This window comes from Danio rerio, chromosome 4, assembly GCF_049306965.1.
Source record: "Danio rerio strain Tuebingen ecotype United States chromosome 4, GRCz12tu, whole genome shotgun sequence".
Classification (NCBI taxonomy): domain Eukaryota; kingdom Metazoa; phylum Chordata; class Actinopteri; order Cypriniformes; family Danionidae; genus Danio; species Danio rerio.
In genome coordinates, this window is record NC_133179.1 from 2,025,001 (window position 1) to 2,046,346 (window position 21,346).

Below are 21,346 nucleotides of genomic sequence, written 5' to 3' on the forward strand. Positions count from 1 at the left end.
GGGTTTTTACCTAAATCTGGTTTCATTCCATGTCAGCAGCTCCTTTAGAAATATTATTCCCTGAAAAAACGTGTGTGCAATCCTTATTTTACTCGCTGTATAAAATTTTTGTTGGTTTATATTGTTAAAACATCTAACAAACTGATTTATGCAACAGTATTACATGGCTGTTCACTTTTAGAAGCAGTAGTGATGCTCTCTTTTCCCCTGAATAATATGAAATAGTACAAATATCATATCGAATATCACATTACTTAGCCTGCTATCACATACTGCATTTTTCTGTAATAACACACAGCCCAACAAGCAAGGTCGACAGCACAAAGCAGTCACACTTCAGTATTCTGTTCAAATTCCACAACATGCTCAGCGTATTATCGGACGATAGGATTACAAGGACTTAATCTCAGAAACAGAAACAAACAGAGCAATGGGTTTATGGGTGAGCAAGCTTTTACGGGCGACTGTCTTCCTTTAGGCTGGAGTGAACACATGTAGACAGACAGGTAAAGCCAACACCCTCCATTACTACACAAAGACTGGGAGATTGAGTTCTTGTTTCGGGAGTTATATATCAGCATTAAACACAGTTTCCCACACTTCTGTGCTCCATATACGAGGCTTTAGGTTTCAGGAAAGGAAAAAAAAATGTTTAGGCTAATAATAGCAGGATTTCTTTGCGTACAAACACCGAGGGTGAGACACAAATATATTAAGGTTGTTGACAAATAAAGCACCATTTTTGAAAAACAAATTGAAATATTTGTGAAGTCTGATGATGGAGGGAAATTAAAGTGTCACTCACTTTCTTATTTCACAATTTTTCGTAAACACTGTTACTGAAATGTACCCTAAATTTGTGGTTACACAGCAAAAGTGAAGAAAAACAACACTTAATAATATGCAAGTAGCGTTAGAGCGGTTTATTTTTATTATTGGACACTAATCTTCAAATTCATTCATTTTCTTGTCGGATTAGTCCCTTTATTAATCCAAGGTCGCCACAGCGGAATGAACCGCCAACTTATCCAGCAAGTTTTTATGCAGCGGATGCCCTTCCAGCTGCAACCCAACCCTGGGAAACATCCACACACACATTCACACACACACATACACTACGGACAATTTAGCCTACCCAATTCACCAGTGCCGCATGTCTTTGGACTGTGGGGGAAACCCACACGAACGCAGGGAGAACATGCAAACTCCACACAGAAACGCAGGGGCGGACTGGCCATCTGGCAATTCTGGCAAATGGCAGAAGGGCCGGACCCATTTTTAAATGTGGGCCGGTCAGGTTTTTTTTATTTTATTTTTTTAAATATGTATTGTTTTTAAGTGCAGACAGCTTTTATCTCTTGCTAGATGCTATTATGTTGATGATAATAATAATAATAATTAATGTTAAGCATTTGGCCCAATCGGCAATTGCCGCCTGGTTTCAAGATGGGCCGACCCAATCCGAGGTTACCTGGACATGATCAAAATCTGGCGAGAATATCATATTATTTCACCATCTGTACACCAAAATTAATAGTGTATGTGCGTGTCCGTGGGTGGGGCTGTGTCGGTGTGGTAATTTGTGTCGGTGTGCTAATTTGTGTGGCTTCAGTGCCAGGGCTGAATTTTTGTCCCAGACCGCCCCTGCAGAAACACCAACTGAGCCGAGGCTCGAACCAGCAACCTTCTTGCTGTGAGGCGACAGCACTACCTACTGCGCCACTGCTTCGCTAATCTTCATATAATGCTATTTAATTTATATGAGATTATAAAAAATGTTTGTTTTTATCCCTGTCCTATTGGACATTTTCAATGAATAGTGGCGTCACACTGAAGCACAACAAAACTGAACAATTTGATGCTGTTTGACAGACGAAATTGACAGACAAAAACTGAACATATGCAGGTCATGGGCTTTACAGGGGGCTTCAGACACATGATCATGAATGGGGTCCTTCAACTAAATAAAGTTCTCTGTATAATTGCCTGATTTATAAGGAACCCGATGCCCACTGACTAATAAGATCAAGGTAATACAGCAGTAGTTTTTATACCGAGAGGTTCAAAGAAGACGAAGAAATGTTCAACTATTTACTGCGTTTTAAATGATGACAATAATATAAATGTTTGTCATGTTTGATTCATTGGATTTACTACATTTTTTAAGGCAAGTGGTTGCAAATAATTTAAATGGGCTGAATTTAAACAAACAAATGAAGTTAAACATTACTTAATTATATATATATTTTTAATTTAGCCCATATAAATGGTTTGCAACCACATACCTCAAAAATGTGTAAATCTGATGAACAATGCAATGTCATGTCAATAACACATTGTTTTTATTGTATTTACCCAGCATGCCGCTAAGCCAGATGGCGAGGTCCTCCTGCATGGGCACCAGCGTGGCTTCGTGCCGCACGGCCAACCATTGGTCATACTGGAACACATCAGTCAGACCTGGGCCGGGACGGGGAGAGCGCGGACCACGAGGGCTCTGTAACGGGACATCAAACTTCTCACCGTACCAAGCCTGAAACCAGAGGAGGAAGAGATCATTCAACAACCCATTTCAACCGATGATGCACAGAAAAAGAAAACACACACTCTTCTGAGAATGAACACCTCACATAAACTCCACACCCCTTTCCAGAACTATGGTGAGCAATGTGAAATCAAGACAGTTTCACTCCGAGAAAAGTGAAGCTGACAAACATAAGGCCAATCACAGAGTTTATTTACTTATGTAAATAAATAAATAAATAAATAAATAATGTGTGTGTGCACTCCATCCTTATATGAATTTCAGCAAGTTGCAATGTATATGAATAATATGAAAATTTATTTGATTTGTGTAACGTACAGTTTGTAAAGTATTGTAAAGTTTCTGTATTTTGTGATTCACAAGTGTTTTCAATTTATTTACAGTTTAACAAAGTGACTTTTAGTGACATTTTAGTAGTTTAAAATAATAGAAAGTATAAGATATAACTAGAAACTATTAAAAAAATTTCATAAAAGTCACTTTTTCAAACTTTTTAGGGTTAAAAGTTGTTGGAAGGAAGTTAAAGCTCCCATAACGCAATCGAAAAGCATAAATAAATGGGGAAAAAATAAACAAAACTAGCAATGCACAGTAATTTCAGTGTTTTTGTAGAGCTGAAAACTACGGTAGCCACGAAAGCTCAAATTTGCTGCAAGTTCAGAAAACATGCATGTAGCAAAACTCTAACAAAACATACATGCATAACATACAACATGCATGCAAATTCAAACAATGCATGCAAATAGAGGCATGTAATTTCACTGTCGGCAGAAAATTATATTTTTAGTGCATCACTAGACAAAACAACCCTCTTATATCTAAACACTAACTCTGCTTTACACTAGGGCTGCACAATATATCATTTGAGCATCGATATCGCAATGTGTGTATCTGCAACAGTCGCATCGCAGGATTGGATTATTTATTAAAGATCAAAAGGATATTATATATATATATATATATATATATATATATATATATATATATATATATATATTTATATATATATAAATGTATATATATATATATATATATATAAATAAATATATATATATAAATATATATATATATATATATAAATAAATATATACACACACACACACACATATATATATATATATATATATATATATATATATGTAAATATATATATATATATATATAAATATATATATATATATATATATATATATAAATAAAATATATATATTTGGGGGGGTTATATATATATGCAATGATGACCATGTTATTTAACATTTGTTAAATTTCTGTACTTCAATACTGTTTTTTCTTCAATACTGGAGTTTTCAGAAAACCAAAAAACACTGTTTATGTATATTTATTTTTGCTTGTAATTTATGCAAATGCAAAACAAAATATTGCAATGTCAGATTTTTCCAGCCCTACTTTGCACAGTACAAAACTTGAGAATAATTTACAAACCCTCAAACATTTGATACTAACAATGCCGCTGTTAACACATGACAATAATAATTTCTCATTTCTTCAGTTCATATGGGCCCTAAAGAGGCTGAACATCTGTTTGAAGCACACAACCTAAAACAGATCACTCGCATATTCTCTAGATGAACATCTTTAAACGAGCCCAAACCACACTGCTGTGCTGGGAACGACTGAAAAACGAAAGCCTGTTTTACAAATCAAACACATGCAGGACATCCTGACAGAAATCCCATAACCTCTAGTTTGTGCACATGGACCCTGCTGTTCCCACACATGCATTAAACTCCCAGGAGAAATAGAGAAAGAGAGAGAGAGCTTCAGGCTCCTGGTAACACACATATGGAGTGTTTCTTCAGCTCGAGACTCAGACTAATTAAACAGGAGAGTGTTTGCATGTGGGTGAGTTGGGTTATAAGACATGCATTTTATATAAGACAATAGTGATTAGCATCCCATACGTCATGCGAACATAAATTTAGTCTCAAACCAGCTGATGTTCAATCACATTCAAACTAAACAAATGAAGATGCAGGCCTGAATTCATTCTGCATCTTATCTCACAGCTGATTCCAAAGACACACACAAAATACAAGAAAGATTATGATCATACCTGCAAACCAGCCTGAACCGCCATCATTAGGTACAGAAGAGATTCACGTCCACATTCTGAAAGAGGGACAAACAAAACACCGTTAAAAAGCAGCTCAGACAGGACACGCATTTCCTGTAAACACTCCTAAACACAGTGCATGACAGCTTAAACTCCAATTAGAGGATTATATTTATTGCATGCAGCTTATTTTTTAATAAATGAAGAATATTTTGATCAAAACAATGTCATACAGAATGAAGAAGAGTTGTAAATCACTGTGACCAAATACCAGAGAGAAGCGGCAAGATTAAGACAGTTCAGTCAACATGAGCACAGCTGAGGAAACAAAGCCAATGTCTCATTTAGTTACACACACACACACACACACACACACACACACACACACACACACACACACACACACACACACACACACACACACACACACACACACACACACACACACACACGCACACACACGCACACACACACACACACACACACGTTCATATCCCGATGGGGGCTTCCCATATAGCCCAAAAGATGTTATTGCACAGACTGTATATTTCCCCCTCTAAGCATTTTTTACATTTTCAAAATATGTCATTCTGTATCATCTATAAGCATGTTTACATCAATGAAGATGACAAGAGTCTGCGCATTCAGATTTAAGTCCCCACTGTGATAGAAAAACAAGTACACACACATACACAATCACATAGATGCCACTTCATCACACACACGCGGTCAATGACACACTCACGTGAATCCTAAAGCACTGACAACATCTCCATCAGACGCTCACCTGAGCAACACACACACACACTCGCAGCAGGGATCCAGCTGAAACTCCACCTGACACACCAGAAACACCTCAGCGCAGTAAATCCCAACACACACACACTGACAGAGGATACGAGCGCGCGCGAGAGACCGACTAATGAAGCCGCACAGCAAACCCCCATCCAATCCCAGCCAAGCATTCACAATGCCTCTATTGTTACAGCCCCCTCATTCAGAGACACACACACACACACAGACACACACTTTGAAAGTAAAAAGGGATCGTTCACACAAAAATTTTAATTTACTCATTATTTACTCTCCCTCAAGTGGTTATATACACCTTTATGAGTTCTATTGAACACAAGAGAAGATATTTTGAATAATGCTGAAAACCTGTAACCATTGACTTCCACAGTGGGATAAACAAATACTATGGAAGTCAATGGTTACAAGTTTCAAACATTCTTCAAAATATCCTCTCTTGAGTTCAACACAAGCAAGAAACTCATAAATGGTTTGGAACAAGTGAAGGGAGAGTAAATAATGACAGAATATTCATTTTTGGGTGAACTGTCCCTTTAAATGTAATTTTTAAGCATTTTGAATTATGAGGACAAAAACATGTCCTCATAAACCATACCAACTAAAGTCATACCCATGAGTTTGCGGATGTTCGCTTTGGGTGCGCGCGACATGATTTCGTCTGGCGGTGCGCATGGTTTTTTGGAGACTCGAGCGAACAGTGCGATTTGAGTTTGATTTGAGTTGAATATGAAACACTCTGAAGAGATTTTGTCTGAAACAGTACGACTGCGTGCATCTTTATGATCCGTGATCATGGAGATCAATTAATGATCAATAATTCTTGGCTAGAACTTGCAACAGCCGTGAGAAAGGAGAAAGTTTTTGGTAAAAGGTTTGGAAAAACCTAAAGGATAAGTTTGTCAAAACCAACAGAGTCCATGGAAAGAAGTAGAGACCCCGGTAGACAATTACAGAAATGTGTTTATCAGTCTTGGGTATAACACTGATTTATATATTGCAGTTTTGAGTTAAACTATAATGAAGTCACAGAATTATTATCAGTTTACAATACACTGATGCCCTGCTTTTCTAGGCTTTATTGTTGATTATGGTCAGGAATGCTGGACCATTATTGCCTTTTTAGAATAAGTATTGGACAGAAACTACACAGACAGTATTGTGTGAATTGTGGAGCGGGCTAAATCCAAAAAAAAAAAAAAAAAACATCTGTATTTTATTTAGTAAGTGTACTTTTTTTATTGCTTTCATTCTTGTCATAATAAAAATATATTTGTAGAGCAACTCATGTTCTGTTGTCATTAATATTTTAATAAACTTTAAAAGGCAAAACTGTCCAAGATATGAACAAAAGCAAGTGATGCATCAAAGTGTGATAAAAAAAAATCTTGAATGGTTATAAAAATCCCTACGATCATTAAAATAATTTATAATAAAAATAATTATGATATTAATGATAGTTCTGGAAACTTTCTACTTCTCCATTTATCCATCTGATTTTACGGTGGGCTTCTATTGACTGCCCCTTGTTGTTTTAAATAATATCACAATGGCGAACGCGGCAAGTATAAAAGCCTTGTTAATTTTGCGAGGTGTGCGATACGGCGCCAGGCAAAAGTATAAATCCAGCTTTAGTCTCTTTAAGTGTGATTAACCATTTTGAATTGCCAGGACAAAAGGCATGTCCTCATAAACCACATTAATGGAGTACAACTAAGTCACACCCATGTCAAAATACAACTTTACTCATTATTTACTTTTCCTTAAGTCACATGATTCTCTACAGATACAAAAGAAGATATTTTGAATAATGCTGAAAACCTGCAACTATTGACTTCAACAGTAGGATAAACAAATACTTTAGAAGTCAATATTACAGGTTTCCAACATTCTTCAAAATATCACAAGAAATAAACTCATAAAGGTTTGGAACAAGTGAAGAGAGAGTAAATAATGACAGAATTAAAATTTTTAGGTGAACTGTCCCTTTAAACGTGATTTTTAAGCATTTTGAATTATGAGGACAAAAACATGTCCTCATAAACCATAAAAACCAGTCATACCCGCCAAAATCCAAATTTCGATCCGCGTAAACCACTAAAACAACCGACAGACAGACAGACATACACACAAAGTTTGTGTATTATAAGGACACCTTATCTCGAACCAAGTTTTTTGGTGCATTAGAGGAACACACTCCTCCACTTGGTCAGCCAATCACGTTGCAATTTCATACACATGCATACATAATTAATGAGGGGGTGCAATATACACGCTTAGAAAATAAACTCACGATTTACTCCTTTCAAGTGGTCCTAAACCTTTACAAGCTTCTTTACTGACTCGGTTAAACAAAAGAGAGGATATTTTGAATATTGCTGAAAACCTACTGTATAACCAATGACTTTTGTAGCATTTGTTTTTCCTACTGTGCAAGTCAATGGTTACAGGATTTCAACATTCTTCAAAATATTTACTTTTGTGTTCAGTAGAAGAAAGAAACTCATGTTTGGCCGAACTTTCCCTTTAAGTGTGATTAAGCATTTTGAATTGCGAGGACAAAAAACATGTCCTTTTAAACCACATTACTAGAGTACAACTAAGTCACACCCATGTCACAAATTTCTGTCCCTGTAAACCACTAAATCCAGTGCAGACGCACACACAGTCCAACGTCTGTCAGTTGGCAAAGTGCACAATCCTCCACAACAAACTCCTCCATGACAGCACACAAAAGAATCTGAATTTTTTTCTTTCTGAAGGGCAGCAAGAGAATGAACAACAGCTTTCTCTCTCCAGCCAGACATGAAACAGCAGCGAGAGCGAGAGAACGAGTTCATTACTGGAGAAAACAGCACGAGACTCGATCTTCTGTGCATTCAAGCCCACAAAATGTCAAGCGGCGGAGGAGATGAGAAACAGCACAAAACCCAGAATTGATGTGTGTGGCTGATGAAGTGGGTGGCGGAGTCCCGAGGGCCACATTCCTCCGTCAGAGCATATCCAACGTGGAAATAAAGAGTCCGTCAGTAAAGCAGAGACGCGTCTGACCACTCCACTATGAGATTATTTACAACTGAACGCGTTTCACAGAGTCTCTTTAAAGCAGGCTTGTTGACGGTGAAATTAAAATGCAGTCATCATGCAATTACCTTAATATAGAGATATTAAACACATTCTCAACAGAGGATGGTGACAAAAACAGCACTTTAATTGAAGAGGTGTTCATATTCAGTCAGAAATTATTTTTGACATTTGCACATGTGGTCACGAATGCTTTTAAAAATGTTTGCTTCAGGGAACATAGAAGAAAAATAACAGAATTATAATGCTGTCTGTCTTCAGACCTCAGGTTTAAAATGATGAAACAGTAGATTACTAAACACATGTGCAGCATCAAATTGCGTCTGAAACCATATGTTAGTTTCTTCATCATCTGTGATCACTTTGATAGTGATAGCTATGTCACAATCTACATTTCTGCTGAATAAGCATGCTGAATAAGCATGCGGTATAAGATGATATGCTTGGATAAAAATATCACGGTTTCACGGTATTGTGATTACTGCTCTAATAAAATATATTATTTTTAGGTAAAAAACAAAACCTTTTTTCCCCTTTGCCACAGCCATATCACCCTGCAGCCCAAGACCGGTTACTCACTGAAGCTAAGCAGGGCTGAGCCTGGTCAGTACCTGGATGGGAGACCACTAGGGAACACTAGGTTGCTGTTGGAAGTGGTGTTAGTGTAGGGGGCGCTCAACCTGTGGTCTGCGTGAGTCCTATTGCCCCAGTAAAAGTGAAGGGGACACTATACTGTCAGTGGGCGCCGTCTTTCGGATGAGACATTAAACCGAGGTCCTGACTATTAAAAATCCCATGGCACTTCTCGTGAAAGAGCAGGGATGCAACCCCGGTGTCCCTCTATCGGCCCTTACGATCATGGCCTCTCAGTCATCCCCTTCCACCGAATTGGCTCTATCACTGTCTCTCCACTCCTCCAACAGCTGGTGTGTGGTGAGCGCACTGGCACCGCACCATCCAAGTGGATGCTGCACACTGGTGGTGGTGTGGAGAGACCCCCCCCTCATGATTGTAAAGCGCTTTGGGTGTATGACCATACACAATAAATGCGCTATATAAATACACATTACATTACATTATTAGATTTAGATTAAATTACAAATTATTAGATTTGTCATGCTGTCCAGGAGAGATCTCTGAACTGGGAGATACTTGAGCTCCCGCCTGGTCATGTAGCATGGAAAAAGGTGGAGTGGATGGGGTAGATGGGGGGGTTTCTTCAAAAACGAAGATCAGGAAGGTAAGATGACTTGGCTTATTTATTGGAGGCTAGAATTCATCTGATTGGTCTAGCAATGAAATCTGGTTGGACTAGCAATAATTATTGGTGTGATGCCAGCCGCGATCAATCATATCACGAGCTCTTCTCGAAATTAGTTCAGAAAACTTCATTATTGTCAAAAACACAGATTTCTTTATTATTTAAAAAGGCATTTTTGCATATCTTTTCTGCTGGAGACATTGTCTTAAAAAGCGGAAGAAAATAAATAAATGAAATCTACCACACACCTTAGGAACGGTATAGCAGAAAACTTTGGTGGTTTTTAAACCTTGACTTTTCCAAATCGCAGTATACCTTACGGTTATCGTCCCATGCCTACTGCTTGAATGTGACCTTCTTTTTTTATTAAAGGAAGTATATATGGCTGGAAATTGTATTTGTTTTGTCCTAAAGGGATTGTTCACCCCAAATTTAGAGCTGCCATCGTTTACTCATGTGCCATAAAATAAGGTACCACTTTTTTTTGTTAAAGAGAGTGTTCATAAGACACATTGTTACGTTTCACGTATGTTTTTTATGGTATTTTGTTGTTTGTTAATTGTTTTGCGCTCTTCTCTCTCTCTCTCTCTCTCTCTCTCTCTCTCTCTCTCTCTCTCGCTGTGGTCCTATCCTGTTTCAGGTGTGCTACCATTGGTCGAGTGAGCTGTCAATCACCTTCGTCACTCAATCGGCGCACCACTAAGGATTGGGTCCGCGCAGTACAAAACCCGTGCACTTGCGCTGTTCTGCAGGAGCGCTTGGCCGGCCAATCTCCTCACTTGTGTCGGCCAGACTGTTGACTTGTTTGTTCCGCTTGGTTCGTTTGCGAGTGCTGTGTTCTAGTTTTCTCTTTGTTGATATGGATTTATCAGTTAAACTTGTGCTGCTCAGGTTAATGTATAGTGAGAATTTGAACGATCTTTATGAGAATTGGATTACCTGAGATCTTGTTTTGCTAATGGCTAAAAGCGTGTACTTTACGAGAATTCTAGTACTGCGAGCAGCTGAATATAATTTTATATTAGTTAGTTAATGGAGGCGCTGCCTCATGTGTAATTATGTTTGTGAGTTATGAAGTTTAGTTAAGCTACGTGCTGAAGATTACAGTTTTGTTTCTGCATTTTCTTTGATCAGTCAGTTTAGTGGGTTGGGGTTTAGTTAGATCGTTTTGTTATATTTATTTCTTTGTTTTGGCAACACTCCTATTTTTCTTTATTTAATTCAATTATTTAAAATTACATTTATCTTCCATCTCATATTCATTGTTTGACATTATCCATTAATAAATACTTACTCTTTGTTTCACTTATCAAGCGTTTGTGTCTTCTCCTCATTCACCCAGCATCAATAGACTAACTGATTGTTACGCATCATCCATTTAATTATTTAACATCTTAAACACGTAGCACACATGAATGTGAATGAGATTTTACGCATGCTTATATCAATTGTTATTAAGTGTCATTCGCTCAGTATTGCATATTAAATGCAAAGATGACACTTCGCTATGACAACTTGACATAAACAAATACATTAAAGCTGTTTTTGTGTTTGTCAAGACAACTTGACATTACCAAGACAACAAAGCTTGTCATAAATCTCTCATAAACATGATAGTCATGAAGATAGTCATAAATAGATCAAGGATTTTATAACAGCGACATTAATATTGTATTTGACCTCAACTACAGTTGTAAAAGCTGAATTTGTTATTAAAATGTCATTAAAAAGTAATGATGCACTTAAAAATGATTTAACAGTGTAACGACACTTTTAATGGGACACTTTAATAATAAATACAGTGAAAATATGATCAGAAAAATATTCATGACAATTATGACTGCCTCATGGCAATCATGTTCATAAAGGTCAAGCTGTCATGACAGAGGAAGACCGCTTGTGATGTATTTGTTCATGTCAAGCTCTCATAACAAACAGTGTCATCTTTGCATTTAAAATGACATAACTGAGCAATTGACAGTGTCATAAGCACGCATAAAATCTCATTCACATTCAGAACATGTCGTGTCATAATTATAAAGGTTACATGACAATCTTATGAACAAAAAAATCAACAAAAAAAAGTCTGATTACATAATGGGCTAGTTTTATGGTGCATGAGTAAACCATGACAGAGCTCTAAATTTGGACTGAATGATCCCTTTAAGACACAACAAATTAAATTTACAGCCCTAATCACATAACTCCTTTTATGAAAATCACATTCAGAAGATACTGAAATGTAGATTGCGACATAGCCGTCAACCATCAAAGAGAACAAAGAAAGTAATAAAGGTTTCAGATGACGAATGAACTAATACATTTACATGCATTTATAATCTACTTTTTGGGTATTTTAAAACTTTAGTCTGAAGAAAGACGTTATATGATCTGAATGATGTGCAAATGTCAAACAAAATTCTGGGTGAATTATCCATTAATATTTCATATTATATAAAATGTTATTTTCTGAAGTAATTATCTAACAGATGCCTAAAAAAAGACTGTGACAAATAGCTGTGAAGCTTTAAACAGAACAAGAATGCGTCAAACTAATAAAAAAAGTATTGCATAAAACGAGCTATACTTTTATTTCTGTGCGTACTGTTGTTGTTCGTGGAGTCTTAAAGCATTCGGATCAGTAATTAAATGTAATTCATTACAGTACTTTTTCACACATCTTACTTCTGATTTACAAACCGTGGACTGAAATTCTAAGTGAGTTATACAGAAAGTAAAACATTTGAAACGTAATGCATGAACTTATTTTTATCCGACAACTAGGGCTGTACAATATTTGGCTTCACCATCAATACTGTGCGAATCTGCAAAAGTCACATCACAGGATCTGCAAAGTGATCTGGGCTTATAAATAAACCAGGGAAAATTTTATAAGATGTGATTTGTGGAGTCTTGGCTGAGTTTAACTTTAATCTAGAGAGAGTTGACCTGACTGTTGCATCTCGCCAAGTTATTGCTTTTTCTACTCTTCTAGCTAGACGAGCCATTCTTATCAAATGGAAACAGGTGATTCCTTCATCACATGACATGTGGATCCGAGAAATTTTTAGTTACATAAAACTTGAAAAATTAAGATGTTTACTTGCAGGTCCTCTCAAATCTTTTTACAAGACCTGGAACCCTGTTTTAGACTATATCAAAGGCTTACCTTGTTTAGCCGATATCAGATCTAATAAACAGTAATTAATTGGAAAGAGGAAATATTGACTCCTTAAAGTGAACTTTCAATTACTATTTTTTTCAGTTGTTATTATTATTATAATTTTATTTATTTATTTAATTTTTATTTTTTTGCTTTTATCGTAAACTTGTTCATTTATTATTATGTTGTTTAACAATTTATTTTAAATCTTGTATTTTATTTTTAATTTATTATTATTTCTTTTAGAGGATATGTTTGTTTATAATTCATACGTTTTAATTTATTTGATTTCAAGGGGATAGTGGGAAAATAAGAAAAATAAGACACTGTAATTTTTCATTTGTTGTATTTTATACTGATGTATTGTCTTGTTAAACTCAATTAAAAAAAATTAAAAAATAAAACTTTAATCTTGAGTGAATGATTTTAATTTTACATTTACATTGTCATTTAGCTGACGGTTTTATCCAAAGCGACTTACAAATGAGGACAAGGAAGCAATTTACAAACTATAAGAGCAACAATGAATAAGTGCTGCAGGCAAGTTTCAGGTCTGTAAAGTCTAAGAAGGAAAGTATTAGTACTTTTTTTTTTCTTCTTGGGTACAGTTAGTGGTATATCCAGAGAGGCAATTGCAGATTAGGAAGGAAAGTGGAGACTAAATAGTTGAGTTTTTAGTCGTTTCTTGAAAACAGCGAGTGACTCTGCCGTTCTGATGCAGTTAGGGAATTTTGATGTGTTGTTTAAGCCTGTGGCTGTACGATTTCAACCAAAATTTAACCATTTAAGCACAAAAAATTAGAAAGCTTGCCACTTTAATTCAATATTATAATGGTTTCATTATTGATACACTCAAAAACAAAGGTACGGGAGCTGTCATTGGTGCAGTACATTTTCAAAAGGTACATAATTGTACCTCAATGGTAGCTCAAATGCACCTTTTAGGTACCACAGTGGACTATTTAGGTACAAATATATATCTTTTAAAAAGATACAGCCCCAGTAACAGCTCCTGTACCTTTATTTCTGAGTGTACAATGAGGACTACAGTGTTATTTTACTTCTGATTATTGAATTTCCGTACTTTAATTCTCCAGAAAATCATTCAGTTTTGTTTATTTCATTATTAAGTTAGTTTTATTGTATCTGTGCTTTAATGTTTTACATTTAAAATATATAATTGGATAATTTTGACTATTTTATGCAGATGCACTCCTCTACATAATCCCCGCAATCAATGTAAATGTATGAATTCTTTCCAAATAAATTAATCTTGTGAAATTATATTCATAATCGCAATACTGTCCGATATTGTCAGTTTGTCCAACATCGTCTCATTGTCTCATCTACAACCAATTCAACTGTCAGCCAAAATCACAAAACAAATCAAAGCATGAGCAACTTCTCAGCAGACGATTTGCTTGCATCATCACCATCCTAATTAAAGTGCACGCCCACAAAAACAAGCAAAAACGAAACACAGACAGTGACTTCTCCAGCAGAAATGAGGCTGGGCGCGACATGACAGAAAACACAAAGCACTCTAACATCATAATCCCATTATAATGAAGGTCTGCGTGAGTTACAGTCGATTTGTGCCTTTAATTAAACGCGAGCACACAAAGCGAGCGAGTGCTGGGGGTGTCCGCGTGGTTCCTCAGGTCATCACATAATCACGTTTAAGAGGATCACGCTTTCAGACACATCCCGCCTGCTCCTCCTCCCTGCAGACACGTGGCACATGCGTGTATGCATGCATGCGTATGTGTGTTTGTATGTGCATGCACCAGTGGCTTGCACATGGGTCCCAAAAAAGCCGGCCATCAATCAAAGTCCCTCCCTTTCCTGCTCTTTTGTGTTTTGGTTGTGATCTTAATTGGCCTGTCAGTTGCTTTCATTAGTAGGCACAGCCATCAACACACACACACACACACACACACACACACACACACACACACACACACACACACACACACACACACACAGAATTAATGCTCCCAGAAAGGATGGGGCGTCTGATAAACCATGGGTCAGAAGCCCTTCCCCCAGAAACCAGAGTAAAACCACTCTTTTACACCTGCCACCTTATCAGTGAATGCACTAATGATGAATAACGAAAATAAAAGGCCAAGATTTGAACTGGTAATCCTAAAATAAACACGGTCACAGGGTGAACAAACTGTGTACATTACATTTACTTTATTTGTGCATTTACATATAACGATTTGCATATGAGGTGCAATATCATAATGCTGTTAGATTTAGTCTGTTCATTGCCATTTACTAAAAATGTTAATAATAATAATAATAATAATCATAATAATTGTATTTAATTGGTGCATCACTCAAAGAAAGGACTTTTGCTTCTTGTTAAAACAAGTCATTCAAAACACATTTGAAACAACACAATTCTTAAGGTTTTTTACGACAGAACTTAAATTTGATGATTACTTAAATTTTTTTACCTAAAATGATTCTGTTTACTCCATCAATTTGTGTTGGCACAACATAAAGGAATTGTGTGGAACATAGTATTTTTACAGTGAAGTCTGCCTAATAAAACATATTCAAAACAGTAACAATTAATAAGCAACACCTGAAATTAGTGCAAATATAAAACATAAAAATATACGTTTACCCTGTGTGTGGATTAGGCATGGGTCGGTATAACATTCGCATATGATAATCTTGGATAAAAATATTTTTTTTAAAGTGTCTGGGTAAAACACAAAACCTTTTTTCCCCTTTTGAACACAGTATATTTTGAAACAGTAAACGTGTCAGGCTAAATAACACACTGATTCTGCTGTCTTCATGTTTCAAAAACAGATTTGTTTTTACAATTTAAAACAGCATCTTTTCTGCTGGAGATACTGTTGTCCTAAAAAACAAACAAACAAAAAAGTAAATAAAAAGATGTACACATCCCTTAGGAATGGTATTGCAGAAAATGTACAGTTTTAAAACCTTGACTTTTTCAAACAGCGCTGTACCTTGAAACGGTTATCATGTCATGCATACCTTGGATGTTTAGAAAATCATCATTTAACAAAAAGTGTTTTTATTATTATTATTATTATGAAACATTGAATGCATCTTAGCGAGCTGCCTAAAACACCAAGCATTTGCTCCAAAAAAAAAAAGACAAACCCAAACATGCTTGGCTTGTAATTCATCAAAATGTTGGATATGCAAGACTTTTTGGCTATTCACTTTGATGCCAGTGGCATTTTTGTTGGCCTGAAAATATTTTGTGCACTGCAAAACTTTGATTCCTGTGAAAACGTTGACCTCATGCATATATCATGCATCAATGGATTTGCTCTTTAGTGTTTGGACTTTCAGCAGTGACATTTAAATCACACTGAACTTTAGCTCTGTAAACTGGACTGATACGGCCTCAATTTGCTAAAACTTGTGTTAAGCTGCTTCGACACAATCTACATTGTAAAAGTGCTATAGAAGTAAAGATGAATTGAACTGAATTATTATGTGTGTGTACAGATGCATAAGAGCAGTTCCAGCGTTATGGATGTGACTTTTGCAGTAAAAACTCAAAACATAAATTCACGTAGACAGTATACGTTAACATTATATTGAAACATCTGTTTATATTGTCCAGAACAACTCACCACAGAGTTATAAGATCAGAGAAACATCAGTCTGTAAACATGTTTTGTGTTTTAAATGAGGAAAATAAAGATGTGTTATGGATGTGACCAAAAAAGTCTGCAAGTTTACAGTCTACAACGTACTTTGGAGAAATTCTGTGAATTAAACTGCACAACACCAAAAATAATGCAAATCAAAAGTGTAAGAGTTGCTCACTATTGAGAAAACAGGATTGATTTTAATCTTATTTAAAATTTTTGCATTTATAATGAAAAAACTCTTATGGATGTGACATCTCTGATATGGATGTGACCGATGTGAAATTGCCACTCGACTGACTTTGGTAACTCAAATAAAATAGTTTAAAAACATTAACAGAGACATTTTTTAGTATTTCTAACACACTGTAAAATACTTGCTTAAAGAAACAACATAGAAACGGTTTCGGTATTTTGTTGTAAACTTAATTTTCTTCTTGGAAAAGAATCATTTTCTTCTTGCATTATAATCTATTTCTTTACAAAGTGACATTGATGCCAACTACTAGTTTAGCATACTGAACACGCATGCATATTTAGATATTTTCACATGTCTGTGTGAATAGGGATCATTTTCCAACACTGTCGTCATCATCATCAAGTAAAACTTTTCCATTTTTAGTACAAAGTTGTCATCTAAACAAACTCTCCGTCATGCATAAAATCGGCTTAGCGATTTGCACATTCTGAAGTCTAATCCCTATTGAAAAGAAGGAGAAAAGGGGTGAAACACTGTTTTTTTTCCCTCTCCGCTGTCGCCACTGCCTCGCATGGTTCAGGATTGGTAGAGCTACGCATCGACGAATTGGCTCTTCAGTGTTTGAACTCTCAGTAATGATTAAATCACACTGAACTGAGCTAAACTGAACTGAACTGAACTTAAACACTAAAACCTGAACCACACTGTTACAGTTACTGAACCACACTGTTCCAGTTACTATGACCATTTATGTGAAGCTGCTTTGACACAATCTACATTGTAAAAGCGCTATACAAATAAAGCTGAATTGAATTGAATTATCATGCTTCTGCAATTACAAAACAAAGCACCATTTCAGAAACTTCCATCATCACCAACTAAACTCAACATAACCTCAACACAATCACTCAGAAATCATACATACCGAACTCCACGACAAAGTGCAAAAACAAACAACTAATACTGTTCAGATCAATCTCAAGAAGAAAACTTACATTTACAGCATTGCAACAAAAACAGAAAAGCTTTCGGTGATCAATCTCTAAATCAACAAATAATAATATTAATAGATCTTTTGTGTAGTGGAAAGATTTTAAGAGGGTTAAAGATTATCTGTGCATATTTAATGGCTGAGCAGGATTTAAATCAGAATCAGTTTTATTGCCAAGTGTGCTTAAAAAAAATAAAGTGACAAGTGTCAACACAAAATAAATATTAAAAAAAGATGATAAACATTAAACAGAGATGCAGTTAGTCAAACAAGATCTGAATTTTGAATTGAACAGATTTGTTATAAATAAATAGGCTATAAGGTGCTGTGTACACATGCATATGGAGAAAATAGTGCATTGTATATTGTTATAAGCTGTTATATTGTTAAAAACACACCATCTAAATTTCACAAATAACCAAACACCAATACTTCAGTTCATCACTAGTACAGACAACTCTCTGGAGTCAACAAAACACGTGCTGCGTCTCATTTCGCATACTATCCATCCTAAATAGTAGTCAAAAATAGAATTAGTGTGCCCCAAAGCTTGCGTACTCTTCTGTTCCACACTTAAGTTTACTATTTATTCACAAAAACATACACTACATACTTTATAGGACATAATAAGTATGTGGATTGGGATGCAGCAATGCACCTGAAACCATTGCTGATGCTCTATTCATGGCATCATGTAAACAGAAGCCGCTGTCATGGTAACACAACGACAGGTTATAAGACACTAACAATTAACCAGCACAGGGTCTCCACCGCCCCGGCCCACTAATCATCTGCTGGGTCATTAATAAAGGAGCAGTAATCCAAGATTCATAACAATGAGCAGCATGTGCAGCAGAGATCATGGGAAATTAATCCCAGCACTCATTTATTTCAGGATTTCCCCCTTCAGCCTCCTCTGGAGCTCAAGAACCCCCCGATGGCACAGATCAGGCAGATGGTCACTGGAGGCGCAGGATATGGGGTGATTCTGGGGCAGCTTACGTGTGTAGTGTTTACACACACACACACACACATAAACAAATTGCACATACACTCACTCCACACTCACATGTTCACATTTGCACAAACACTCACTTGCAAACACACACACACACTTACTCATACACACTTGCACACATTTGTACTAACGCATACTTGCGCACACACTCACAAATACACATTTGCACAAACACTCACTTGCAAACACACACACACACTCACGCATACACACTTGCACACATTTGTACTAACGCATACTTGCGCACACACTCACAAATACACATTTGCACAAACACTCACTTGCAAACACACACACACACTCACTCATACACACTTGCACACATTTGTACTAACGCATACTTGCGCACACACTCACAAATACACATTTGCACAAACACTCACTTGCAAACACACACACACACTCACGCATACACACTTGCACACATTTGTACTAACGCATACTTGCGCACACACTCACAAATACACATTTGCACAAACACTCACTTGCAAACACACACACACACACTCACGCATACACACTTGCACACATTTGTACTAACGCATACTTGCGCACACACTCACAAATACACATTTGCACAAACACTCACTTGCAAACACACACACACACACTTACTCATACACACTTGCACACATTTGTACTAACGCATATTTGCGCACACACTCACAAATACACATTTGCACAAACACTCACTTGCAAACACACACACACACTCACACATACACACTTGCGCACATTTGTACTAACGCATACTTGCGCACACACTCACAAATACACATTTGCACAAACACTCACTTGCAAACACACACACACACTCACGCATACACACTTGCACACATTTGTACTAACGCATACTTGCGCACACACTCACAAATACACATTTGCACAACACACTCACTTGCAAACACACACACACACTCACGCATACACACTTGCACACATTTGTACTAACGCATACTTGCGCACACACTCACAAATACACATTTGCACAAACACTCACTTGCAAACACACACACACACACACTCACGCATACACAGTTGCACACATTTGTACTAACGCATACTTGCGCACACACTCACAAATACACATTTGCACAAACACTCACTTGCAAACACACACACACACACACACACACGCATACACAGTTGCACACATTTGTACTAACGCATACTTCCGCACACACTCACAAATACACATGTACACATTTGCACAAACACTCACTTGCAAACACACTCACTCTTACACACTCGCACGAATGGTCACATACACACACTCTCACATTCGCGCACACACACACACATACACACACTTATACACTTACTGAAACAAACTCACAAACACGCACACTCACTTGTGCGCACACACTACAACGCCTTCACATTTGCACACACACTAATGTAAACTTTCACTAATGCACTTATTCGCGCACACACTCGCACTCCCTTACAAACACTCTCACATACACACTCACACACACTAAATGTACACTTTCAACAACTCACACACACACACACACACACACACACAGACACACACACACACACACACACACACACACATTGATATTCACTCATTCGCTCACACACAAACACAACAAGACACCAAAAAGCAGCGATATATAAATACAAAACAGTTAAAACAGTAAAGGAATAACTAGTAAATGCTACACTGATGATTGATACGGTTTAAGAGTGTCCTGATGTACCCGTTTACTACCATTGTGCTATGATATTTACCATTTGAAGCCGCTTGAGACCAAATCCACCCAGGTAAATGGAAGTTATTCACTATACATGGCACAAAAGAATACTTCGGCTTCCTAAAATAGTTCGCCAACACATTCAACCTGTCAACAGCAGTTCAGCGCGACCAAGACAGTCTTTGGTGATAAACAAAATTCCCTGCCAGAGCTCAAGGACTCGCTGAAATCTTTACGGCTGTAGTTTACATCAGGAAACACCTGCAGTTTAGCTCTCTTCTGCTGCTGGACATGCACACAACAGATATGTCTGCAGGATAGATCTGTTTAAAGCTCAGATGAGCATTGAAATAATCACATCCATCGTCTATACTACAAAAAATGCAAAAAATGCCTTTATTACTTACTTAAATCAAACAGTTTTTGTATTGTTTTCAGAACTATATCTAAAATATAAGCGAGTTTCTCTCTAAAATCAAGCTGAATAATCTGTCAATGGGTTAAGCTAAATATCATTAAACCGAAAACAATATTATTTTGTTTACCCCCATCAGCAGAGCAAAGTCTAGAAGGGATACAGCTGTGGATATGCACATCAATATAGCATCATTTCAGTAACACTACAACAATAATACAGTACAGTACAGTCTGATGGTTGGGTTTAGGGTTGGTAGGCATTACTAAAATACAATGTATTGGGTAATTTAATAAATAACATTAATAATAGTCTGCAAAACTACTGTTTTTACATTACTGTGATGTTGGGTATAGGGTTGGGGTGGACGTTAATAAAATATAATAAATGGGAAATTAAATAAATGAGTATTTATTTTGTTAACAGCCTTATCTGA

General features: G+C 36.6%; 1 protein-coding gene across 4 annotated transcripts in view; it reads right to left on the minus strand.

Annotated features, from left to right (window-relative positions):
* The window catches only part of gas2l3 (growth arrest-specific 2 like 3), a 34,974-nt gene that overhangs the window by 12,595 nt on the left and 1,033 nt on the right, over nt 1-21,346 (minus strand). Inside the window, exons 1-3 of one of the 4 annotated variants that reach the window (XM_073946426.1) lie at nt 5,407-6,067; nt 4,620-4,675; nt 2,356-2,533 (exon numbers count right to left, since the gene is read on the minus strand). In XM_073946426.1, coding sequence (XP_073802527.1) covers nt 2,356-2,533; nt 4,620-4,675; nt 5,407-5,584 — 412 coding nt within the window. In that variant the 5' untranslated portion in view covers nt 5,585-6,067. Of the gene's footprint in view, nt 1-2,355; nt 2,534-4,619; nt 4,676-4,852; nt 6,068-21,346 lie in introns of those variants that run through there. The other 3 variants (XM_021475058.3, XM_068219695.2, NM_001045098.1) reach the window with 3 other exon arrangements.